The sequence below is a fragment of the Bombina bombina genome, chromosome 11 (assembly GCF_027579735.1).
Source record: "Bombina bombina isolate aBomBom1 chromosome 11, aBomBom1.pri, whole genome shotgun sequence".
NCBI classification, from domain to species: Eukaryota; Metazoa; Chordata; class Amphibia; order Anura; family Bombinatoridae; genus Bombina; species Bombina bombina.
The window spans coordinates 7798189-7824022 of record NC_069509.1 but is presented as its reverse complement, the minus strand read 5'-3'; the positions used below and the strand labels follow the sequence as shown (position 1 = coordinate 7824022).

At 47.1% G+C, this 25834-nt stretch overlaps 1 protein-coding gene across 2 annotated transcripts in view; it reads left to right on the top strand.

The window, feature by feature from the left end:
• LOC128641830 (smoothelin-like protein 1) overlaps positions 1-16047 on the top strand; it is a 141895-nt gene extending 125848 nt beyond the window's left edge. For both annotated transcript variants that reach the window (XM_053694380.1, XM_053694379.1), the window contains exons 10-13: positions 14274-14376; positions 14823-14939; positions 15439-15498; positions 15581-16047. In XM_053694380.1, coding sequence (XP_053550355.1) covers positions 14274-14376; positions 14823-14939; positions 15439-15498; positions 15581-15670 — 370 coding nt within the window. In that variant the 3' untranslated portion in view covers positions 15671-16047. The remainder of the gene's footprint in view (positions 1-14273; positions 14377-14822; positions 14940-15438; positions 15499-15580) is intronic.
• The last annotated feature ends 9787 nt before the right edge of the window (positions 16048-25834 follow it).

The window sequence follows — 25834 nt, the reverse complement described above, 5'->3', positions numbered from 1 at the left end:
CTGTACACCAGCACTGAGCTCCCTGACTAACCCTGTACACCAGCACTGAGCTCCCTGACTAACCCTGTACACCAGCACTAATCTCCCTGACTAACCCTGTACACGAGCACTGAGCTCCCTGACTAACCCTGTACACCAGCACTGAGCTCCTTCACTAACCCTGTACACCAGCACTGAGCTCCTTCACTAACCCTGTACATCAGCACTGAGCTCCCTGACTAACCCTGTACACCAGCACTGAGCTCCCTGACTAACCCTGTACACAAGCACTGAGCTCCTTCACTAACCCTGTACACCAGCACTGAGCTCCATGACTAACCCTGTACACCAGCACTGAGCTCCCTGACTAACCCTGTACAACAGCACTGAGCTCCTTCACTAACCCTGTACACCAGCACTGAGCTCCTTCACTAACCCTGTACATCAGCACTGAGCTCCCTGACTAACCCTGTACCTCAGCACTGAGCTCCCTGACTAACCCTGTACACCAGCACTGAGCTCCCTGACTAACCCTGTACACCAGCACTGAGCTCCCTGACTAACCCTGTACACCAATACTAAGCTCCCTGACTAACCCTGTACCTCAGCACTGAGCTCCCTGACTAACCCTGTACACCAGCACTGAGCTCCCTGACTAACCCTGTACACCAGCACTGAGCTCCCTGACTAACCCTGTACATCAGCACTGAGCTCTCTGACTAACCCTGTACACCAGCACTGAGCTCCCTGACTAACCCTGTACCTTAGCACTGAGCTCCCTGACTAACCCTGTACACCAGCACTGAGCTCCCTGACTAACCCTGTACCTCAGCACTGAGCTCCCTGACTAACCCTGTACACCAGCACTGAGCTCCCTGACTAACCCTGTACACCAGCACTGAGCTCTCTGACTATCCCTGTACCTCAGCACTGAGCTCCCTGACTAACCATGTACACCAGCACTGAGCTCCCTGACTAACACTGTACACCAGCACTGAGCTCCCTGACTAACCCTGTACCTCAGCACTAATCTCCCTGACTAACCCTGTACACCAGCACTGAGCTCCCTGACTAACCCTGTACACCAGCACTGAGCTCCCTGACTAACCCAGTACACCAGCACTGAGCTCCTTCACTAACCCTGTACACCAGCACTGAGCTCCCTGACTAACCCTGTACACCAGCACTGAGCTCCCTGACTAACCCTGTACACAAGCACTGAGCTCCTTCACTAACCCTGTACACCAGCACTGAGCTCCCTGACTAACCCTGTACACCAGCACTGAGCTCCCTGACTAACCCTGTACACAAGCACTGAGCTCCTTCACTAACCCTGTAAACCAGCACTGAGCTTCCTGACTAACCCTGTACACCAGCACTGAGCTCCCTGACTAACCCTGTACACCAGCACTGAGCTCCCTGACTAACCCTGTACACCAGCACTGAGCTCCCTGACTAACCCTGTACACCAGCACTAATCTCCCTGACTAACCCTGTACACCAGCACTGAGCTCCCTGACTAACCCTGTACACCAGCACTGAGCTCCTTCACTAACCCTGTACAGCAGCACTGAGCTCCTTCACTAACCCTGTACATCTGCACTGAGCTCCCTGACTAACCCTGTACACCAGCACTGAGCTCCCTGACTAACCCTGTACACAAGCACTGAGCTCCTTCACTAACCCTGTACACCAGCATTGAGCTCCCTGACTAACCCTGTACACCAGCACTGAGCTCCCTGACTAACCCTGTACAACAGCACTGAGCTCCTTCACTAACACTGTACACCAGCACTGAGCTCCATCACTAACCCTGTACATCAGCACTGAGCTCCCTGACTAACCCTGTACCTCAGCACTGAGCTCCCTGACTAACCCTGTACACCAGCACTGAGCTCCCTGACTAACCCTGTACACCAGCACCGAGCTCCCTGACTAACCCTGTACACCAATACTAAGCTCCTTGACTAACCCTGTACCTCAGCACTGAGCTCCCTGACTAACCCTGTACACCAGCACTGAGCTCCCTGACTAACCCTGTACACCAGCACTGAGCTCCCTGACTAACCCTGTACATCAGCACTGAGCTCTCTGACTAACCCTGTACACCAGCACTGAGCTCCCTGACTAACCCTGTACCTTAGCACTGAGCTCCCTGACTAACCCTGTACACCAGCACTGAGCTCCCTGACTAACCCTGTACCTCAGCACTGAGCTCCCTGACTAACCCTGTACACCAGCACTGAGCTCCCTGACTAACCCTGTACACCAGCACTGAGCTCTCTGACTAACCCTGTACCTCAGCACTGAGCTCCCTGACTAACCATGTACACCAGCACTGAGCTCCCTGACTAACACTGTACACCAGCACTGAGCTCCCTGACTAACCCTGTACCTCAGCACTAATCTCCCTGACTAACCCTGTACACCAGCACTGAGCTCCCTGACTAAAACTGTACACCAGCACTGAGCTCTCTGACTAACTCTGTACACCAGCACTGAGCTCCCTGACTAACCCTGTACCTCAGCACTGAGCTCCCTGACTAACCCTGTACACCAGCACTGAGCTCCCTGACTAACCCTGTACACCAGCACTGAGCTCTCTGACTAACCCTGTACCTCAGCACTGAGCTCCCTGACTAACCATGTACACCAGCACTGAGCTCCCTGACTAACACTGTACACCAGCACTGAGCTCCCTGACTAACCCTGTACCTCAGCACTAATCTCCCTGACTAACCCTGTACACCAGCACTGAGCTCCTTCACTAACCCTGTACACCAGCACTGAGCTCCTTCACTAACCCTGTACATCAGCACTGAGCTCCCTGACTAACCCTGTACACCAGCACTGAGCTCCCTGACTAACCCTGTACACAAGCACTGAGCTCCTTCACTAACCCTGTACACCAGCACTGAGCTCCATGACTAACCCTGTACACCAGCACTGAGCTCCCTGACTAACCCTGTACACCAGCACTGAGCTCCCTGACTAACCCTGTACACCAGCACTGAGCTCCCTGACTAACCCTGTACACCAGCACTAATCTCCCTGACTAACCCTGTACACGAGCACTGAGCTCCCTGACTAACCCTGTACACCAGCACTGAGCTCCTTCACTAACCCTGTACACCAGCACTGAGCTCCTTCACTAACCCTGTACATCAGCACTGAGCTCCCTGACTAACCCTGTACACCAGCACTGAGCTCCCTGACTAACCCTGTACACAAGCACTGAGCTCCTTCACTAACCCTGTACACCAGCACTGAGCTCCATGACTAACCCTGTACACCAGCACTGAGCTCCCTGACTAACCCTGTACAACAGCACTGAGCTCCTTCACTAACCCTGTACATCTGCACTGAGCTCCTTCACTAACCCTGTACAACAGCACTGAGCTCCTTCACTAACCCTGTACATCTGCACTGAGCTCCTTCACTAACCCTGTACAACAGCACTGAGCTCCTTCACTAACCCTGTACATCTGCACTGAGCTCCTTCACTAACCCTGTACACCAGCACTGAGCTCCTTCACTAACCCTGTACATCAGCACTGAGCTCCCTGACTAACCCTGTACCTCAGCACTGAGCTCCCTGACTAACCCTGTACACCAGCACTGAGCTCCCTGACTAACCCTGTACACCAATACTAAGCTCCCTGACTAACCCTGTACCTCAGCACTGAGCTCCCTGACTAACCCTGTACACCAGCACTGAGCTCCCTGACTAACCCTGTACACCAGCACTGAGCTCCCTGACTAACCCTGTACATCAGCACTGAGCTCTCTGACTAACCCTGTACACCAGCACTGAGCTCCCTGACTAACCCTGTACCTTAGCACTGAGCTCCCTGACTAACCCTGTACACCAGCACTGAGCTCCCTGACTAACCCTGTACCTCAGCACTGAGCTCCCTGACTAACCCTGTACACCAGCACTGAGCTCCCTGACTAACCCTGTACACCAGCACTGAGCTCTCTGACTATCCCTGTACCTCAGCACTGAGCTCCCTGACTAACCATGTACACCAGCACTGAGCTCCCTGACTAACACTGTACACCAGCACTGAGCTCCCTGACTAACCCTGTACCTCAGCACTAATCTCCCTGACTAACCCTGTACACCAGCACTGAGCTCCCTGACTAACCCTGTACACCAGCACTGAGCTCCCTGACTAACCCAGTACACCAGCACTGAGCTCCTTCACTAACCCTGTACACCAGCACTGAGCTCCCTGACTAACCCTGTACACCAGCACTGAGCTCCCTGACTAACCCTGTACACAAGCACTGAGCTCCTTCACTAACCCTGTACACCAGCACTGAGCTCCCTGACTAACCCTGTACACCAGCACTGAGCTCCCTGACTAACCCTGTACACAAGCACTGAGCTCCTTCACTAACCCTGTAAACCAGCACTGAGCTCCCTGACTAACCCTGTACACCAGCACTGAGCTCCCTGACTAACCCTGTACACCAGCACTGAGCTCCCTGACTAACCCTGTACACCAGCACTGAGCTCCCTGACTAACCCTGTACACCAGCACTAATCTCCCTGACTAACCCTGTACACCAGCACTGAGCTCCCTGACTAACCCTGTACACCAGCACTGAGCTCCTTCACTAACCCTGTACACCAGCACTGAGCTCCTTCACTAACCCTGTACATCTGCACTGAGCTCCCTGACTAACCCTGTACACCAGCACTGAGCTCCCTGACTAACCCTGTACACAAGCACTGAGCTCCTTCACTAACCCTGTACACCAGCACTGAGCTCCCTGACTAACCCTGTACACCAGCACTGAGCTCCCTGACTAACCCTGTACAACAGCACTGAGCTCCTTCACTAACCCTGTACACCAGCACTGAGCTCCTTCACTAACCCTGTACATCAGCACTGAGCTCCCTGACTAACCCTGTACCTCAGCACTGAGCTCCCTGACTAACCCTGTACACCAGCACTGAGCTCCCTGACTAACCCTGTACACCAGCACCGAGCTCCCTGACTAACCCTGTACACCAATACTAAGCTCCTTGACTAACCCTGTACCTCAGCACTGAGCTCCCTGACTAACCCTGTACACCAGCACTGAGCTCCCTGACTAACCCTGTACACCAGCACTGAGCTCCCTGACTAACCCTGTACATCAGCACTGAGCTCCCTGACTAACCCTGTACACCAGCACTGAGCTCCCTGACTAACCCTGTACACCAGCACTGAGCTCCCTGACTAACCCTGTACCTCAGCACTGAGCTCTCTGACTAACCCTGTACACCAGCACTGAGCTCTCTGACTAACCCTGTACACCAGCACTGAGCTCCTTGACTAACCCTGTACACCAGCACTGAGCTCCCTGACTAACCCTGTACCTCAGCACTGAGCTCCCTGACTAACCCTGTACACCAGCACTGAGCTCCCTGACTAACCCTGTACACCAGCACTGAGCTCCCTGACTAACCCTGTACCTCAGCACTGAGCTCCCTGACTAACCCTGTACACCAGCACTGAGCTCCCTGACTAACCCTGTACCTCAGCACTGAGCTCCCTGACTAACCCTGTACACCAGCACTGAGCTCCCTGACTAACCCTGTACACCAGCACTGAGCTCTCTGACTAACCCTGTACCTCAGCACTGAGCTCCCTGACTAACACTGTACACCAGCACTGAGCTCCCTGACTAACCCTGTACCTCAGCACTAATCTCCCTGACTAACCCTGTACACCAGCACTGAGCTCCCTGACTAAAACTGTACACCAGCACTGAGCTCTCTGACTAACCCTGTACACCAGCACTGAGCTCCCTGACTAACCCTGTACCTCAGCACTGAGCTCCCTGACTAACCCTGTACACCAGCACTGAGCTCCCTGACTAACCCTGTACACCAGCACTAATCTCCTTGACTAACCCTGTACATCAGCACTGAGCTCCCTGACTAACCCTGTACACCAGCACTAATCTCCTTGACTAACCCTGTACACCAGCACTGAGCTTCCTTACTAACCCTGTACACCAGCACTGAGCTCCCTGACTAACCCTGTACATCAGCACTGAGCTCTCTGACTAACCCTGTACACCAGCACTGAGCTCCCTGACTAACCCTGTACCTCAGCACTGAGCTCCCTGACTAACCCTGTACACCAGCACTGAGCTCCCTGACTAACCCTGTACCTCAGCACTGAGCTCCCTGACTAACCCTGTACACCAGCACTGAGCTCCCTGACTAACCCTGTACACCAGCACTGAGCTCCCTGACTAACCCTGTACCTCAGCACTGAGCTCCCTGACTAACCATGTACACCAGCACTGAGCTCCCTGACTAACACTGTACACCAGCACTGAGCTCCCTGACTAACCCTGTACCTCAGCACTAATCTCCCTGACTAACCCTGTACACAAGCACTGAGCTCCTTCACTAACCCTGTACACCAGCACTGAGCTCCATGACTAACCCTGTACACCAGCACTGAGCTCCCTGACTAACCCTGTACACCAGCACTGAGCTCCCTGACTAACCCTGTACACCAGCACTGAGCTCCCTGACTAACCCTGTACACCAGCACTAATCTCCTTGACTAACCCTGTACACCAGCACTGAGCTCCCTTACTAACCCTGTACACCAGCACTGAGCTCCCTGACTAACCCTGTACACCAGCACTGAGCTCCCTGACTAACCCTGTACACCAGCACTGAGCTCCCTGACTAACCCTGTACCTCAGCACTGAGCTCCCTGACTAACCCTGTACACCAGCACTGAGCTCCCTGACTAACCCTGTACACCAGCACTGAGCTCTCTGACTAACCCTGTACCTCAGCACTGAGCTCCCTGACTAACCCTGTACACCAGCACTGAGCTCCCTGACTAACCCTGTACACCAGCACTGAGCTCCCTGACTAACCCTGTACACCAGCACTGAGCTCCCTGACTAACCCTGTACACCAGCACTGAGCTCCCTGACTAACCCTGTACACCAATACTGAGCTCCCTGACTAACCCTGTACATCAGCACTGAGCTCCCTGAATACCACTGTACACCAGCACTGAGCTCCCTGACTAACCCTGTACACCAATACTGAGCTCCCTGACTAACTCTGTACATCAGCACTGAGCTCTCTGACCAACCCTGTACACCAGCACTGAGCTCCCTGACTAACCCTGTACACCAGCACTGAGCTCCCTGACTAACCCTGTACCTCAGCACTGAGCTCCCTGACTAACCCTGTACACCAGCACTGAGCTCCCTGACTAACCCTGTACACCAGCACTGAGCTCCCTGACTAACCCTGTACACCAGCACTGAGCTCCTTCACTAACCCAGTACACCAGCACTGAGCTCCCTGACTAACCCTGTACACCAGCACTGAGCTCCCTTACTAACCCTGTACACCAGCACTGAGCTCCCTGACTAACCCTGTACACCAGCACTGAGCTCCTTCACTAACCCTGTACACCAGCATTGAGCTCCCTGACTAACCCTGTACAGCAGCACTGAGCTCCCTGACTAACCCTGTACACCAGCACTGAGCTCCTTCACTAACCCTGTACACCAGCACTGAGCTCCTTCACTAACCCTGTACACCAGCACTGAGCTCCCTGACTAACCCTGTACACCAGCACTGAGCTCCCTGACTAACCCTGTACACCAGCACTGAGCTCCCTGACTAACCCTGTACACCAATACTGAGCTCCCTGACTAACCCTGTACATCAGCACTGAGCTCCCTGACTAACCCTGTACACCAGCACTGAGCTCCCTGACTAACCCTGTACACCAGCACTGAGCTCCCTGACTAACCCTGTACACCAGCACTGAGCTCTCTGACTAACCCTGTACAGTAGCACTGAGCTCCCTGACTAACCCTGTACATCAGCACTGAGCTCCCTGACTAACCCTGTACACCAGCACTGAGCTCTCTGACTAACCCTGTACACCAGCACTGAGCTCCCTGACTAACCCTGTACACCAGCACTGAGCTCCCTGACTAACCCTGTACACCAGCACTGAGCTCTCTGATTAACCCTATACACCAGCACTGAGCTCTCTGACTAACCCTGTACACCAGCACTGAGCTCCCTGACTAACCCTGTACACCAGCACTGAGCTCCCTGACTAACCCTGTACACCAGCACTGAGCTCTCTGACTTACACTGTACACCAGCACTGAGCTCCCTGACTAACCCTGTACACCAGCACTGAGCTCCCTTACTAACCCTGTGTTACGGTTGCCTCCAGGCTGGCTGGAAGTTGGACCGTAGAAAAGGATGCTCCTAGCGCTCACCAAAGAATCATCAGCACCATAGTCAGCAATCCCTGTAGTGATATTAGCTGAAGCTGTCCCCTACAAACATGAGTCAAAGCTGCAAGTTAGAGGGACAGAAAAATAGGTCTGAAGTGCTGGAGCACACAGCCTGCTTTTTATTGAGGTTACATGCAAACAGGACACTCTCAGGGGGAGGCATAAAATCCCCCATCACACATTTGATATTAGATAGAGAGACACTCCCTTTGACAGGCCACAACATTTACTTCAGCAGATAACATTACACACAATAAAACAATGCAGTCCACCTTATCAATACTAGTCTGATTAGACAATGGGAAAGTTGATCACTAAACCTAATTAGAGCTAATCCCAGCAGACTTGTATTTAGAATAGGTTTCTTGAAGCTGAACAAAATTTAACTCTTAATGGCACACACTGAAACTGAACCAAATGGGAGAAAGCCAGGGACAAGTCATTTCACAGGTCTGGGGACATAGTCTTAAAGGGGGCATTGTTCACCAGAGTCACAATATGTCCCCAGACGTTTCCCAAAGGGCCACACACACCCAACAAAAGTCAATATACTCTCAGGGGCACAATCTTCCAGGGGCCATAGTCATGAGGAAGGAGGCTGGCAAATAGGCTTCTCCAAAATCCAAGGAAGCAGGGCAACCTTCCATTTAAAGGGCCAGTCACAAATAGCAGTTTGTAACATATCTCCCCTTTTGGAGGGAGACTAACCAGGCACCTGACCTTCTGTCGGTCAGTGCCTAAGTTAGTCTCGCAACCCACCCACAAATAAACACTAGCAGCAAAGTAGCCCCCCCACAATAAGTAGTACTGGCCTGTAGGTTCCAGGTTATAGGATGAAAGGGTAGCATCCTCTGCCTTCCTGGCGCAGCTGGGCAAATAGCTGATGGTACTTGGGGGGCAGAGGCCAGCGGCACTCTGCCCTGGTGCCAGCGCTTCTGCTGGGGTGAGGGGTTTGCAGGCCAGTCCTGTAACAAGGGGGTCTGTAGGGCAGAGGCCAGCAGCGCTCTGTCCTGATGCCAGCTCTTCTGCTGGGGGAATTGGGGCATAGTCCTGCCCGGTGGCAAAGGGAACGTGGGGGTCAGTGGGGGTTAACATCTCCACTGTTAACCCTGGGCCCAAGTTAGGAGTTAGCTGGGGAGGGGGAGATTGGCTTACCTCCTCCTCCTGATACTCCGGTGGCCGTTGGGAAGGGAGGTCGATGCTCTCCGCTTCCTGTGGAACATGCTGCGGCTGGGGAGAGAGACCGGTTGTCTCCTCTCCCTGGAAGGCACACTCCGGCTGGGGAGGGAGGTCGATGCTCTCCCCTCCCTGTAGCTGGGTCTGTCGCTGGGGATCTGGGCCGCCTGCCCAGCATCCCTGTAGGGCCGGTAGAGAGACTGCGGTCCCATCTCCACCTGCCTGCTGGGGGTCCTCCCAGGACCAGTCTATGAGGCCTGCTGCCTCTGGTATCTCTGGTTGGGGAAGGAGACTGGTTTTCTCTTCCCTCTGCACAGTATACTGCCGCTGGGGAGGGAGGTCGCTGCTCTCCTCTCCCTGTGGAACATGCTGCGGCTGGGGAGAGAGACCAGGTGTCCATACCCTCAAACTCCACAGTTGGCGCTCAAAGGCTCGTGCCGCTTCGTTCTCAGTAGCCAATTCCCGGATGAGGCGACTGACTACCTCCTGTGCAGGGTCTGGACCATATCGGACTAGCCGCCTCTTTACCTCTGGAACGAAATCAGCGCCCTCATAGCGACGGATCAGGTTGAGGTGCTCTTCACAGGGTTCTGACCAGTATCTTGTCAGCTCCATGCTGCTGTAGGTAGGGACGCTGCGCAGTGGCTAGCGTTGCCCTCAATAACTTTCCTACGATACCAGTGCTGTTGTGGTGCTGCTCCTTGCGCTAGGACGCCAATCCCACCGCTGCCGCCAAATGTTACGGTTGCCTCCAGGCTGGCTGGAAGTTGGACCGTAGAAAAGGATGCTCCTAGCGCTCACCAAAGAATCATCAGCACCATAGTCAGCAATCCCTGTAGTGATATTAGCTGAAGCTGTCCCCTACAAACATGAGTCAAAGCTGCAAGTTAGAGGGACAGAAAAATAGGTCTGAAGTGCTGGAGCACACAGCCTGCTTTTTATTGAGGTTACATGCAAACAGGACACTCTCAGGGGGAGGCATAAAATCCCCCATCACACATTTGATATTAGATAGAGACACTCCCTTTGACAGGCCACAACATTTACTTCAGCAGATAACATTACACACAATAAAACAATGCAGTCCACCTTATCAATACTAGTCTGATTAGACAATGGGAAAGTTGATCACTAAACCTAATTAGAGCTAATCCCAGCAGACTTGTATTTAGAATAGGTTTCTTGAAGCTGAACAAAATTTAACTCTTAATGGCACACACTGAAACTGAACCAAATGGGAGAAAGCCAGGGACAAGTCATTTCACAGGTCTGGGGACATAGTCTTAAAGGGGGCATTGTTCACCAGAGTCACAATATGTCCCCAGACGTTTCCCAAAGGGCCACACACACCCAACAAAAGTCAATATACTCTCAGGGGCACAATCTTCCAGGGGCCATAGTCATGAGGAAGGAGGCTGGCAAATAGGCTTCTCCAAAATCCAAGGAAGCAGGGCAACCTTCCATTTAAAGGGCCAGTCACAAATAGCAGTTTGTAACACCCTGTACCTCAGCACTGAGCTCCCTGACTAACCCTGTACACCAGCACTAATCTCCCTGACTAACCCTGTACACCAGCACTGAGCTCCCTGACTAACACTGTACACCAGCACTGAGCTCCCTGACTAACCCTGTACACCAGCACTGAGCTCCCTGACTAACCCTGTACACCAGCACTGAGCTCCCTGACTAACCCTGTACATCAGCACTGAGCTCCCTGACTAACCCTGTACCTCAGCACTGAGCTCCCTGACTAACCCTGTACACCAGCACTGAGCTCCTTCACTAACCCTGTACACCAGCACTGATCTCCTTCACTAACCCTGTACACCAGCACTGAGCTCCCTGACTAACCCTGTACACCAACACAGAGCTCCCTGACTAATCCTGTACACCAGCACTGAGCTCCCTGACTAACCCTGTACACCAGCACTGAGCTCCTTCACTAACCCTGTACACCAGCACTGAGCTCCCTGACTAACCCTGTACACCAACACTGAGCTCCCTGACTAACCCTGTACACCAGCACTGAGCTCCCTGACTAACCCTGTACACCAGCACTGAGCTCCTTCACTAACCCTGTACATCAGCACTGAGCTCCCTGACTAACCCTGTACCTCAGCACTGAGCTCCCTGACTAACCCTGTACACCAGCACTGAGCTCCCTGACTAACCCTGTACACCAGCACTGAGCTCCCTGACTAACCCTGTACACCAGCACTAATCTCCCTGACTAACCCTGTACACCAGCACTGAGCTCCCTGACTAACCCTGTTCACCAGCACTGAGCTCCCTCACTAACCTTGTTCACCAGCACTGAGCTCCCTGACTAACCCTGTACACCAGCACTGAGCTCCCTCACTAACCTTGTTCACCAGCACTGAGCTCCCTGACTAACCCTGTACACCAGCACTGAGCTCCCTCACTAACCCTGTTCACCAGCGCTGAGCTCCCTCACTAACCCTGTTCACCAGCACTGAGCTCCCTGACTAACCCTGTACACCAGCACTGAGCTCCCTGACAAACCCTGTACACCAATACTGAGCTCCCTGACTAACCCTGTACATCAGCACTGAGCTCCCTGAATAACACTGTACACCAGCACTGAGCTCCCTGACTAACCCTGTACACCAATACTGAGCTCCCTGACTAACCCTGTACATCAGCACTGAGCTCTCTGACCAACCCTGTACACCAGCACTGAGCTCCCTGACTAACCCTGTACACCAGCACTGAGCTCCCTGACTAACCCTGTACCTCAGCACTGAGCTCCCTGACTAACCCTGTACACCAGCACTGAGCTCCCTGACTAACCCTGTACACCAGCACTGAGCTCCCTGACTAACCCTTTATACCAGCACTGAGCTCCCTCACTAACCCTGTACACCAGCACTGAGCTCCCTGACTAACCCTGTACACCAGCACTGAGCTCCCTTACTAACCCTGTACACCAGCACTGAGCTCCCTGACTAAACCTGTACACCAGCACTGAGCTCCTTCACTAACCCTGTACACCAGCACTTAGCTCCCTGACTAACCCTGTACACCAGCACTGAGCTCCCTGACTAACCCTGTACACCAGCACTGAGCTCCTTCACTAACCCTGTACACCAGCACTGAGCTCCCTGACTAACCCTGTACACCGGCACTGAGCTCCCTGACTAACCCTGTACACCAGCACTGAGCTCCCTGACTAACCCTGTACACCAATACTGAGCTCCCTGACTAACCCTGTACATCAGCACTGAGCTCCCTGACTAACACTGTACACCAGCACTGAGCTCCCTGACTAACCCTGTACACCAATACTGAGCTCCCTGACTAACCCTGTACATCAGCACTGAGCTCCCTGACTAACCCTGTACACCAGCACTGAGCTCCCTGACTAACCCTGTACACCAGCACTGAGCTCTCTGACTAACCCTGTACCTCAGCACTGAGCTCCCTGACTAACCCTGTACACCAGCACTGAGCTCCCTGACTAACACTGTACACAAGCACTGAGCTCCCTGACTAACCCTGTACCTCAGCATTAATCTCCCTGACTAACCCTGTACACCAGCACTGAGCTCCCTGACTAACACTGTACACCAGCACTGAGCTCCCTGACTAACCCTGTACACCAGCACTGAGCTCCCTGACTAACCCTTTACACCAGCACTGAGCTCCCTGACTAACCCTGTACACCAGCACTGAGCTCCCTGACTAACCCTGTACCTCAGCACTGAGCTCCCTGACTGACCCTTTGAAAAACCAACATTACATGAATCCATATTTCTTTTGTGCTATATCTGTTGTTTTAATAATCTGATTAGAACCTATACATTTATAGAAAGATATAGACTTGTATCATATATTGTGTAAGGATAGGATTCTGCAGCACTAAAAATCCGCCCTTAGTCTCACCTTTTATACTCATGTATAAAGAAATTAGGAATATAATCAGTGTCTCAACATCCAGAGGGTAAGTCAATAGCCCATAAAGCCATATTCCTTGGACACCAATATAAACTGTAAATACATTCAGACAGCAAGCATATACCTGTTAAATCATGTTCATTGGCCAAGTAAATAGTCTGCAAACTTAGATCCAAAGAGTATATTTCTTGTAAACTCACATCTAGAAGGCAAGCATATTGCCTGTAAACTTACATCTAGAAGGCAATCATATAGTCTGTAAACTCACATCTAGAAGGCAAGCATATTGCCTGTAAACTTACATCTAGAAGGCAATCATATAGTCTGTAAACTTACATCTAGGAGGCAAGCATATAGCCTGTAAACTTACATCTAGAAGTCAATCATATAGCCTGTAAACTTAAATCTAGAAGGCAAGCATATAGCCTGTAAACTTACATCTAGAAGGCAAGCATATAGCCTGTAATCTTACATCTAGAAGGCAAGCATATTGCCTGTAAACGTACATCTAGAAGGCAATCATATAGTCTGTAAACTCACATCTAGAAGGCAAGCATATAGCCTGTAAGCTTACATCTAGAAGGCAAGCATATTGCCTGTAAACCTACATCTAGAAGGCAAGCATATTGCCTGTAAACTTACATCTAGAAGGCAATAATATTGCCTGTAAACTTACATCTAGCAGGCAATCATATTGCATGTAAACTTACATCTAGAAGGAAAACATATAGCATATAGCATGTAAACTCACATCTAGAAGGCAATCATATAGCCTGTAAACTTACATCTAGAAGGCAATCATATAGCCTGTAAACTTACATCTAGAAGGCAATCATATAGTCTGTCTACAACTTATATATACACAATACACCCACTCTCAATTTCCTTATATATTTTTCCCATAGTGAGAATCTTACGGAGGATTCAGGGTCATTCTTTCGCCGTTACGGTGGCTCTAAGAGAGGAGTGTTTCTGCGATGGGCTCAGGACAGAACCTGTGGTTACAAGGTGAGCCAGAGATTCTGTGAAATTCTCCACTGTGTTAAGGAATTTGGTCTAATTCACTGATAGATATGCTGCAAATATTAAGAGGTTCTGCAGCATGAAATTGTGTGATTAAAGATGCTCTGCATTTAAAGGAATATTAGATTGCAGTTATGAGTAAAGCCTAAGCTAATTCACCTGGGTGAGAATATGGGAGGGCCATGCAGTGTAGAGTTTGTTATTTATTTTGCTGCTATTGCTGATGTGTGAACTACAATACATGGTCATACCACATTCCTATGTCCATTCAAAGGTTTGTTATTGGTGAGTAATGGGCCTTTTGTTCTGTGATGGTATCAGAAGTATAAAACATATACTAATTAACTAAACAAAGCTGCATTATCTATTATAAAAGGCTTCTCTGCCATGATATTGCTTTACATTTGTATTTAATATCTGTTTTGGTACAGCACGTGGTGATCACTAACTTCAGCACCTCCTGGGCAGATGGAATGGCATTATGTGCCCTACTGCATTCCTACCTGCCTGACAGCATCCCTTATGCCCAGCTCCGCCCACTGGAAAAGGTATCCTGTCTTTTGTCTATAAGCATCTGTTCAGTATACTGGGCCTACTTAGTACACATGATACAATCAGAGAACATGGCTCAACCACTGCACAGGAAATATTCCACAGTGTCCATTAGTATACATGGTCCAATAATAATAATAACGCACAGCCTCCCAATACACATGGTCCAATAAGAACGCACGGCCCTCCCAATACACATGGTCCAATAAGAACACATGGTTCTCTCAGTACACATGGTCCAATAATAATGTATGGTTCTCCCATTTCACATGCTCCAATAAGAACGCACGGCCCTCCCAATACACATGGTCCAATAAGATGTATGGTTCTCGTAGTACACATTATCTATTATACACTATATTCTCCGTCTTTACACGTGGTAGTGCACAGGATTGTGTCTGTACACATGGTCCCTCCAGAACATATACTACACAAGGCGTGCATTATACATGTTGCCAACATACAAGGTTCTTTGACTGATTTCCCATATTTCAGAGGAAGAATCTGCAGTTGGCATTCCAGGTCGCTGAGCTTGCAGGCATCCCGCAACTTTTGGTGAGTGACTTGGGGGGAACTAATACATTCTCTTTGTACCTTGCCTTCTTTTTCTCTCTGATCTCTGCTTCATCACTTGCAGACACCAGATCATATGCTCCAGACACAAGGTCCAGATTGGCAGAAAGTTCTCCTTTACGTGGAATCCATCTACCAGAAATTTGAGGCATGAACAGATCCTGCTACTTGCTGATGTCATGGAGATCCTGGCAGCTAGTTGACTGAACTTGTTAAGTTCTGATTGACTGGCAGTTTATAGATTTTGATCCTTCTGGGATCTTGTGATTAGCTGAACTTGTGCAGCTGCTGTGTTCCTCCCACATAAGGGGTCTTATCTTGAGACTGAATTCATCCTCTGATGTTCCCTGCCACCTTTTATTTATTTATGAACTATAAGGGGTAGAATCTGATTACCTGTATAAATAACAAGGGCCCACACAGTATTGGGCCTGGAATCCTGGAGCATTCCACAGTTTTTTTTACCTACCGCAGATTTCATGTTAACTTGTAATAAAGCTTATTTGATACTTAGTGTTTTTGAAAAACCAACATTACATGAATCCATATTTCTTTTGTGCTATATCTGTTGTTTTAATAATCTGATTAGAACCTATACATTTATAGAAAGATACAGACTTGTATCATATATTGTGTAAGGATAGGATTCTGCAGCACTAAAAATCTGCCCTTAGTCTCACCTTTTATACTCATGTATAAAGAAATTAGGAATATAATCAGTGTCTCAACATCCAGAGGGTAAGTCAATAGCCCATAAAGCCATATTCCTTGGACAACAATATAAACTGTAAACACATTCAGACAGCAAGCATATACCTGTTAAACCATGTTCATTGGCCAAGTAAATAGTCTGCAAACTTAGATCCAAAGAGCAAGTATATAGCTTGTAAACTCACATCTAGAAGGCAATCATATAGCCCGTAAACTTACATCTAGAAGGCAATCATATAGTCTGTAAACTTACATCTAGAAGGCAATCATTTAGCCTGTAAACTCACATCTAGAAGGCAATCATATAGCCTGTAAACTCACATCTAGAAGGCAATCATATAGCCTGTAAACTTACATCTAGAAGGCAAGCATATTGCCTGTAAACTTACATCTAGAAGGCAATCATATAGTCTGTAAAATTACATCTAGAAGGCAAGCATATAGCCTGTAAACTTACATCTAGAAGGCAAGCATATTGCCTGTAAACTTAGATCTAGAAGGCAATCATATAGCCTATAAACTTACATCTAGAAGGCAAGCATATAGCATGTAAACTTACATCTAGAAGGAAAGCATATAGCATGTAAACTCACATCTAGAAGGCAATCATATGGCCTGTAAACTTACATCTAGAAGGCAATCATATAGCCTGTAAACTTACATCTAGAAGGAAAGCGTATAGCATGTAAACTCACATATAGAAGGCAAGCATATTGCCTGTAAACTCACATCTAGAAGGCAATCATATTGCCTGTAAACTTACATCTGGAAGGCAATCATATAGCCAGTAAACTTACATCTAGAAGGCAATCATATAGCCTGTAAACTCACATCTAAAAGGCAATTATATAGCCTGTAAACTCACATCTAGAAGGCAATCATATAGTCTGTAAACTCACATCTAGAAGGCAATCATATTGCCTGTAAACTTACATCTAGAAGGCAATAATATAGCCTGTAAACTCACATCTAGAAGGCAACAATATAACCTGTAAATTTACATCTAGAAGGCAACAATATAACTTGTAAACTTACATCTAGAAGGCAAGCATATAGGACCCCATTACATATGTGGCGTCGCCCGGAAAAGCTGGCAACTCCAGTTTTTGTGCAGGTTTGGTATTGTATATACAGCGCCGCATATAAATGTGGCACGTATATTTCACCCGTCGCCTGCAATTTTTACTCCCATAGGCTAACATGGGACTGCGTCGTAAATCGGTATCCAATATCCAGCGCAAGCACTTAAGTGGCAAAAATGGAGAAATCTTACTCCATTTTTACATTGCCATGAAAGTTATCCGTAGCAAGCCTTGCACTGAGTATGGGAGCACCGTAACTCCCAAAAATGCCTTCAAATATAAACTAACCGGAAATACAAGCCAATAGTATACACAATGTAAATAAATATACAATGTTAATGGATAAACAGATGTGTTCACAAACTAAGAACTAACACTCTCCTTTTAGGGTAGACCGCAGCCTTCTTACAGTCTCTCCTCTAGGACTGTGTGGATGAAACGTTGTAGGAAGATAGATGGCGCTGGTCTGTAAAATGATTTGAGGTGTATATAGCTACATTGCGCATGCGTTAGGTGTAGTTTATATTTGTAGGAAGATAGATGGCGCTGGTCTGTAAAATGATTTTTTCTCTAATAATGAAGAGAAAAAAGGGCTTGAGGTGTATATAGCTACCAGATAAATATGGGTGCAGTATACTCACTCCATATGCTGCAGCAGTTCAGTTCCAAGAACGTATGTCTCCAAAGTCGAATATGTGGTGTTCCTGTGAAGCCTGCTATTTGGCTGTAAATAGATGGAGACTCAAATGACAAATAATCCAATGTGCATAGGATAAACAAAGTAGTAACTTACTCCTTGAAAACAGAAAATCCGGCTTGATACAGTGAAGAAAGAAGTCAGCAGTCTTTCAACTTTCATAAAAAATATGTTTTTTAATAGCTCAACGCGTTTCAACGTTTAAACGTCTTTATCAAGAGCAAAATTTAAAAACAGGAATAAAAAAGGGGTAAAGACAAATGACTGAATACTCAGTCATTTGTCTTTACCCCTTTTTTATTCCTGTTTTTAAATTTTGCTTAAATTTTGCTTGTTTATCCTATGCACATTGGATCAGTGATGTGCAGTCACTAGAGGCAGGTGAGGCAGTGCTTCACCTCTCATATGGGCAAAAATATATATTTTTTTATGGGCTTTAAAAAAATTAAATAAAAAAATTGCAATTTTTTTCCCCAGCATTTTTTTTCTTCACAGATACATGTTGTGCAATGGAGAGGCACAAGCAGGTCTGCCCACCATTACACAACATGCTGCGCCATCTACTGGATGACAGTGGTTAAGATCATTGCAAGTGCTTTATTTGAGGCAGTCCTATTTGGGCTGAACCAATCCAGTGAGAGGCATTAGTTAGTAAGTGGAACATAGGGTTGGGGCTGGATGTTAAATCATATAAAACAAAACAAAAATGGAAAAAAAATACTTTCATTTATTTTGTTGCTGTGCTGTGAAGCTGCCAGCTTTTGCTAAAGTGAAAAAGAGAGTTCTGTATTTCCCCTCTAAGTGCAGTGGAATGTGCCACTGTCACTTCCTTAATACAGACAGAGGCAGAGCAGGAAGAGAGATGCAGTCAATGAGCAGTGTTTTAGCCACATCTTAGTAAGTTCTGCAACCTTAGATTTCACTGAAAGGGATTCTGTTAGTGAAAATTATAATTTAATGAATGTGGTTTAGTGTTTTTTTACTCTTTTACAGCAGGGTCGTTTTTGTATTTTGTTTCTTCAACCTTTACACCCACTAACTTAACAGCTTGCCTTCACTTTCTGAACTCTCTGTAGCTCTGCTGTTTTATTACTTAAAAATGCAGTGGTCTCTCTCCCTCCCCCCTTGTGTGTGTCTCTCTATCTATCTATATCTATCTATCAATCTATCCATCTCTCTCCTTATGTGTTGTTCTCCCCATGGTCTCTCTGTCTCTCTTCCTCCCCCTCTGACTCTCTCACCCCTTATGTGTCTCTCTAACCCTCTGTGTTTGATTCTGTCTCTCTCTCTTTCTCTAACCCTCTGTGTGTGATTGTGTGTGTCTCTCTCTTTCTCTCTCTCTCTAACCCTCTGTGTGTGTGTCTCTCTCTCTCTCTAACCCTCTGTGTGTCTCTCTCTCTTTCTCTCTCTCTCTAACCCTCTGTGTGTGTCTCTCTCTCTTTTTCTCTCTCTCTCACCCTCTGTGTGTGTGTCTCTCTCTTTCTCTCTCTCTCTCTAACCCTCTGTGTGTGTGTCTCTCTCTCTTTTTCTCTCTCTCTCTCTAACCCTCTGTGTGTGTCTCTCTCTCTCTCTCTCTCTCTAACCCTCTGTATGTCTCTCTTTCTCTCTCTCTAACCCTCTGCGTGTCTCTCTTTCTCTCTCTCTCTCTCTCTCTCCCTCTGTGTGTGTCTTTCTCTTTCTCTCTCTTTCTCTCTCTAACCCTCTGTGTATGTGTTTCTGTTTACCTTTTATTTATTTAATTAATGAATTGGTAGTGCCATCTGATGGTGTGGCTTTATTTAAAGGGGTGGGGTCAAGCGCCCCACCATCTTTAAATTTCACCAGCCACCACTGGATCAAGACATTTTTATATTTTCTGAATAATGAAGGAATCTATAAGCATAATTTGCAGCATTAAAGTAAAAAGTATGTTTTAAACATATTTTAATGGGCATGGATTTCTAGATCTCATAATCAGAGCAAGCATTTTGTTATCTGGCAAGTGTTTCTGTTACAATCCTTTAGACTAAAATCAGATGTTTACTAAGTTGACCAGTTTTCCAAGACACCATTTAAAGGGACATGAAACCCATATGTTTTCTTTCATGATTCTTTTGATATCCTTTGTTGAAAATCATATCTAAATATGCTCAGTAGCTGCTGATTGGTGGCTGCACATAGATACCTCATGTGATTGGCTCACCCATGTGCATTTCTATTTCTTCAACAAAGGATATCTAAAGAATGAAGGCGTATCCAAGCCACTGCCTCACCAGCCTCTGACGTCACTGCACGTCACTGCATTGGATTATTTGTCATTTGAGTCTTCATCTATTTACAGCCAAATAGCAGGCTTCACAGGAACACCACATATTCGACTTTGGAGACATACGTTCTTGGAGCTGAACTGCTGCAGCATGTGGAGTGAGTATACTGCACCCATATTTATCTGGTAGCTATATACACCTCAAGCCCTTTTTTCTCTTCATTATTAGAGAAAAAATCATTTTACAGACCAGCGCCATCTATCTTCCTACAAATATAAACTACACCTAACGCATGCGCAATGTCTATCTACCTGTCAACCGCAATCCCCACCGCAATAACTAGTAAAGTGTATTAACCCCTATATCCGCCATCAAACCCACACCACAAGTAATAACTAAATTATTAGTAATAACTAAATTATTAACCCCTAAATCCACCAACCCCAACATCGCAAACTACCTATTAAAACTATTAACCCTTAATCCGCCATTAACCCACAACGCAATAAACCCATTAAAACTATTAACCCCTAATCCGCCATAACATTACTTTAAAAATACAAATAAACTAAGTATAAATTAAAGGGACAGTCTTATCAAAATTCTGGAGTAGACTGTCCCTTTAAGCTACAATTACAGAAAAAAAATAATCTAAGATTACAGAAAATAATAAAGAAAATTACCAAATTTTACAAAAATTATACCTAATCCCTATGAAAATAAAAAATCCCCCCCAAAATAATAAACACCCCCTAATCTAATAAACTACCAGTAGCCCTTAAAAGGGCTTTTTGCAGGGTATTGCCCCAAGATAATCAGCTCTTTTTCAAGAAAATAAACAACCCCCCCAACAGTAAAACCCCCACCCACCAAAACCCCCCAAATAAAATAACCTAACACTAAAAACCCTAAACTACCCATTGCCCTGAAAAGGGCATTTGTTGGGCATTGTCCTTAAAAGGGCATTCAGCTCTTTTACTGCCCACTCTATCTAAATAAAATAAAACCCCCCAAAATCCCTTAAAAAACCCTAAGTCTAACCCCCAAGTGGTCCTCACCTGTCCTGAAGTCCGGCGGAGAAGGTCCTGTTCCAGCAGGGTCGGCTCCAGAACAAATGAAATGGGGGGCATTTTTTTTTTATGAGGGGGCACGCATGTATGAGAGTCAAAATAAGAGCAGACCTACATATATAGTGTGTAGAGTTAAAAGGAGGATATTATCAGGAGGTAGGGGGTTAATCTGCTCTCCAGATATCTGTGTGATCCATAATTGACTGATATGTAGTTGCAGTGTCAAAAGTATAGATACATTTCATAACGTCATGAGTGTCGTTGCCTTTCCCCATGTGCTTGTGGCCGGGACTATTAGGATCTCTAGTAGAAGTAGTATATTCAGCAGCAGACAGACAGGTCAGTATACGCATCTAATGCAAATTGCATTAGATGCATGTATTGGCCTGTCTCTGTCTGCATATGTTTATAATAACATTTGAATGGAGAATGAAATTAAATATTTTTCTTGAACTTTCTGTAGGTTGAAGCCCATTGTGTTGCAACATATCTCTAATTTTATTTCTGCGTTGTCTTTAAGGGACTTAAATCAATAATATTGTATATAATTATGACCCAAACCTGTCTCCTACTTGTCTCGCATGAATGTTATGTAAACCAATGGTTCTGTCCATTGACTGATAATTAATCCCCTTCGTTTCCAAACTTGAAGATCATAAATTTTGTCATCTTTGACCTCACATTGTCAACATTTTCTTGCCTTACTGAATTAATGCTACAGAACTTTGCGAACATCTATTATTTTACCTCAGCTTGATATACTAGAGATCCTAATAGTCCCGGCCACAAGCCAAGCAGATGGGGAAAGGCAACAATACTCATGACGCAATTACATTTATCAGTTGGTCAGAGTGCTTTGCCGTAGTTTGCCAGGCTTTGCCTCCTACCTTTTAACTTGAGTACCGGTGTTCTAGGTGGCAGGATGGGCTTAACTTACGTGACTTATGTTCACTTAGAGTTTCTCAGTCACTGGCTCCACATCCTGATCCACCTCCCAATATCCCGCTCAGACTGTCTTCACACACTGTGCACAGATAGGCTAAGCGCAAGAGCCACTTGCGCTCAGCCTATCAGTGCACAGAAAGCCCCACGCCCACATAGCTTGTCATCATTAGATTATCACTGTGCGCACAACATTTTCCCCTTATGCGGTTCCAGCCACGCCATTAATTTTAGTTTCACACATAAATATTCAAATTTAAAACATTTTACATTTTTTGAGGGGGAACAGCATTCGATTTGGGTGGGCATTGCCCCCCAAAGCCCCCCCTTGGAGCCGACCCTGTGTTCCAGACGGTGAAGTCTTTTTCCAAGCGGCAACCTCTTCTTTCTTCTTTCAGGAACCAGCCGGCGCGGAGCGGAGGGCGAAGCTGAAGACTGGCGATCATGGAACTAAAAATCGGCGAGCCTGGAACTGAAGATCGGCGACCGCAGAGCCATGGAGCGTGGAGGATCCTCTTCATACGATCTCCACCATACACTGAATAGGTATTCAAGGTACGCAATTAAAAATGGCGTCCCTTGAATTTCTATTGGCTGATTTGAGTCTTCAAATTCAAATCAGTCAATAGGATGAGAGCGACTGAAATCCTATTGGCTGTTCAAATCAGCCAATAGGATAAGAGCTACTGAAATTCTATTGGCTATTCAAATCAGCCAATAGGATAAGAGCTACTGAAATTCTATTGGCTATTCAAATCAGCCAATAGGATTTAAGTAGCTCTCATCCTATTGGCTGATTTGAATTTGAAGGCTCAAATCAGCCAATAGAAATTCAAGGGACGCCATTTTTAACCGCGTACCTTGAATTCCTATTCAGAGTGTGGCGGAGATCGTATGAAGAGGATCCTCCATGCTCCATGACTCTGCGGTTGCTAGTCTTCAGTTCCAGGGTCGCCAGTCTTCAGCTCTGCGGTCATCGGTCTTCAGCTCCGCCCTCCCCTCCGCGCCGGCTGGTTCCTGGAAGAAGAAAGAAGAGGTCGCCGCTTGGAAGAAGACTTCACCGCCTGGAACAGGACCTTCTCTGCTGGACTTCAGGACAGGTGAGCACCACTTGGGGGTTAGACTTAGGGTTTTTTTAAGGGATTTTGAGGGGTTTATTTTATTTAGATAGGGTGGGCAGTAAAAGAGCTGAATGCCCTTTTAAGGGCAATGCCCAACAAATGCCTTTTTCCGGGCAATGGGTAGTTTAGGGTTTTTAGTGTTAGGTTATTTTATTTGGGGGGTTTGGTGGGTGGGGGGTTTTACTGTTAGGGGGGTTGTGTATTTTCTTGAAAAAGAGCTGATTATCTTGGGGCAATGCCCTGCAAAAAAAGCCCTTTTAAGGGCTACTGGTAATTGTAGCAGGTCTTGATACCCCAGACTGGGTATACCCGCTATAGTCAGCTTCCTCCCACCAAACGCCAACCCATGAACCTCCACTGGATACCGCCGCTATTAGAATAATAGCCGGGTCAAGTTGTTATAGCTACCCCCAAGAACATTAGCCAAGACTGAATGCTTGATTGTCAAAATAGGAACTGCTTTATTGCACAGAAAACACAGCTTTTATACATTTCCAACAAAGGGGGGGGGGGGTAGTTGCCACATAATTAATAGAAACAAATATTATACAATGAGACAAACATCAGACAATGGTTAGTTAAACAAGATTCTAATCACATCCTGGCTTACAAAAGGACAATGGATGACTCACACAATAACAGAAAGACACTTCACACCTAGAATAGATATACAGACATATAACAGCAGAAGGTCTCAGCATTAGATTGTTTGCGCTGTGTGTAATATCCTTCTCTGTGTCTCACACCTAAACTAGATATACAGACACATAACAGCAGGAGGTCTCAGCATTAGATTGTCTGTGCTGTGTGTAATCTCCTGCGCTGTGTCTCATACCTAGACTATATATACAGACACATAACAGCAGGAGGTCTCAGCATTAGATTGTCTGTGCTGTGTATAATCTCCTGCTCTGTGTCTCACACCTAGACTAGATATACAGACACATAACAGCAGGAGGTCTCAGCATTAGATTGTCTGTGCTGTGTGTAATCTCCTGCTCTGTGTCTCACACCTAGACTAGATATACAGACACATAACAGCAGGAGGTCTCAGCATTAGATTGTCTGTGCTGTGTGTAATCTCCTGCTCTGTGTCTCACACCTAGACTAGATATACAGACACATAACAGCAGGAGGTCTCAGCATTAGATTGTCTGTGCTGTGTGTAATCTCCTGCTCTGTGTCTCACACCTAGACTAGATATACAGACACATAACAGCAGGAGACCTCAGCATTAGATTGTCTGTGCTGTGTGTAATATCCTGCTCTGTGTCTCACACCTAGACTAGATATACACACACATAACAGCAGGAGGTCTCAGCATTAGACTGTCTGTGCTGTGTGAAATCTCCTGCTCTGTGTCTCACACCTAGACTAGATATACAGACACATAACAGCAGGAGGTCTCAGCATTAGATTGTCTGTGCTGTGTGTAATCTCCTGCTCTGTGTCTCACACCTAGACTAGATATACAGACACATAACAGCAGGAGGTCTCAGCATTAGATTGTCTGTGCTGTGTGTAATCTCCTGCTCTGTGTCTCACACACAGACTAGATATACAGACACATAACAGCAGGAGGTCTCAGCATTAGACTGTCTGTGCTGTTTGTAATCTCCTGCTCTGTGTCTCACACCTAGACTAGATATACAGACACATAACAGCAGGAGGTCACAGCATTAGATTGTCTGTGCTGTGTGTAATCTCCTGCTCTGTGTCTCACACCTAGACTAGATATACAGACACATAACAGCAGGAGGTCTCAGCATTAGATTGTCTGTGCTGTGTGTAATCTCCTGCTCTGTGTCTCACACCTAGACTAGATATACAGACACATAACAGCAGGAGGTCTCAGCATTAGATTGTCTGTGCTGTGTATAATCTCCTGCTCTGTGTCTCACACCTAGACTAGATATACAGACACATAACAGCAGGAGGTCTCAGCATTAGATTGTCTGTGCTGTGTGTAATCTCCTGCTCTGTGTCTCACACCTAGACTAGATATACAGACACATAACAGCAGGAGGTCTCAGCATTAGACTGTCTGTGCTGTGTGTAATCTCCTGCTCTGTGTCTCACACCTAGACTATATATACAGACACATAACAGCAGGAGGTCTCAGCATTAGATTGTCTGTGCTGTGTGTAATCTCCTGCTCTGTGTCTCACACCTAGACTAGATATACAGACACATAACAGCAGGAGGTCTCAGCATTAGATTGTCTGTGCTGTGTGTAATCTCCTGCTCTGTGTCTCACACCTAGACTAGATATACAGACACATAACAGCAGGAGGTCTCAGCATTAGACTGTCTGTGCTGTGTGTAATCTCCTGCTCTGTGTCTCACACCTAGACTAGATATACAGACACATAACAGCAGGAGGTCTCAGCATTAGATTGTCTGTGCTGTGTGTAATCTCCTGCTCTGTGTCTCACACCTAGACTAGATA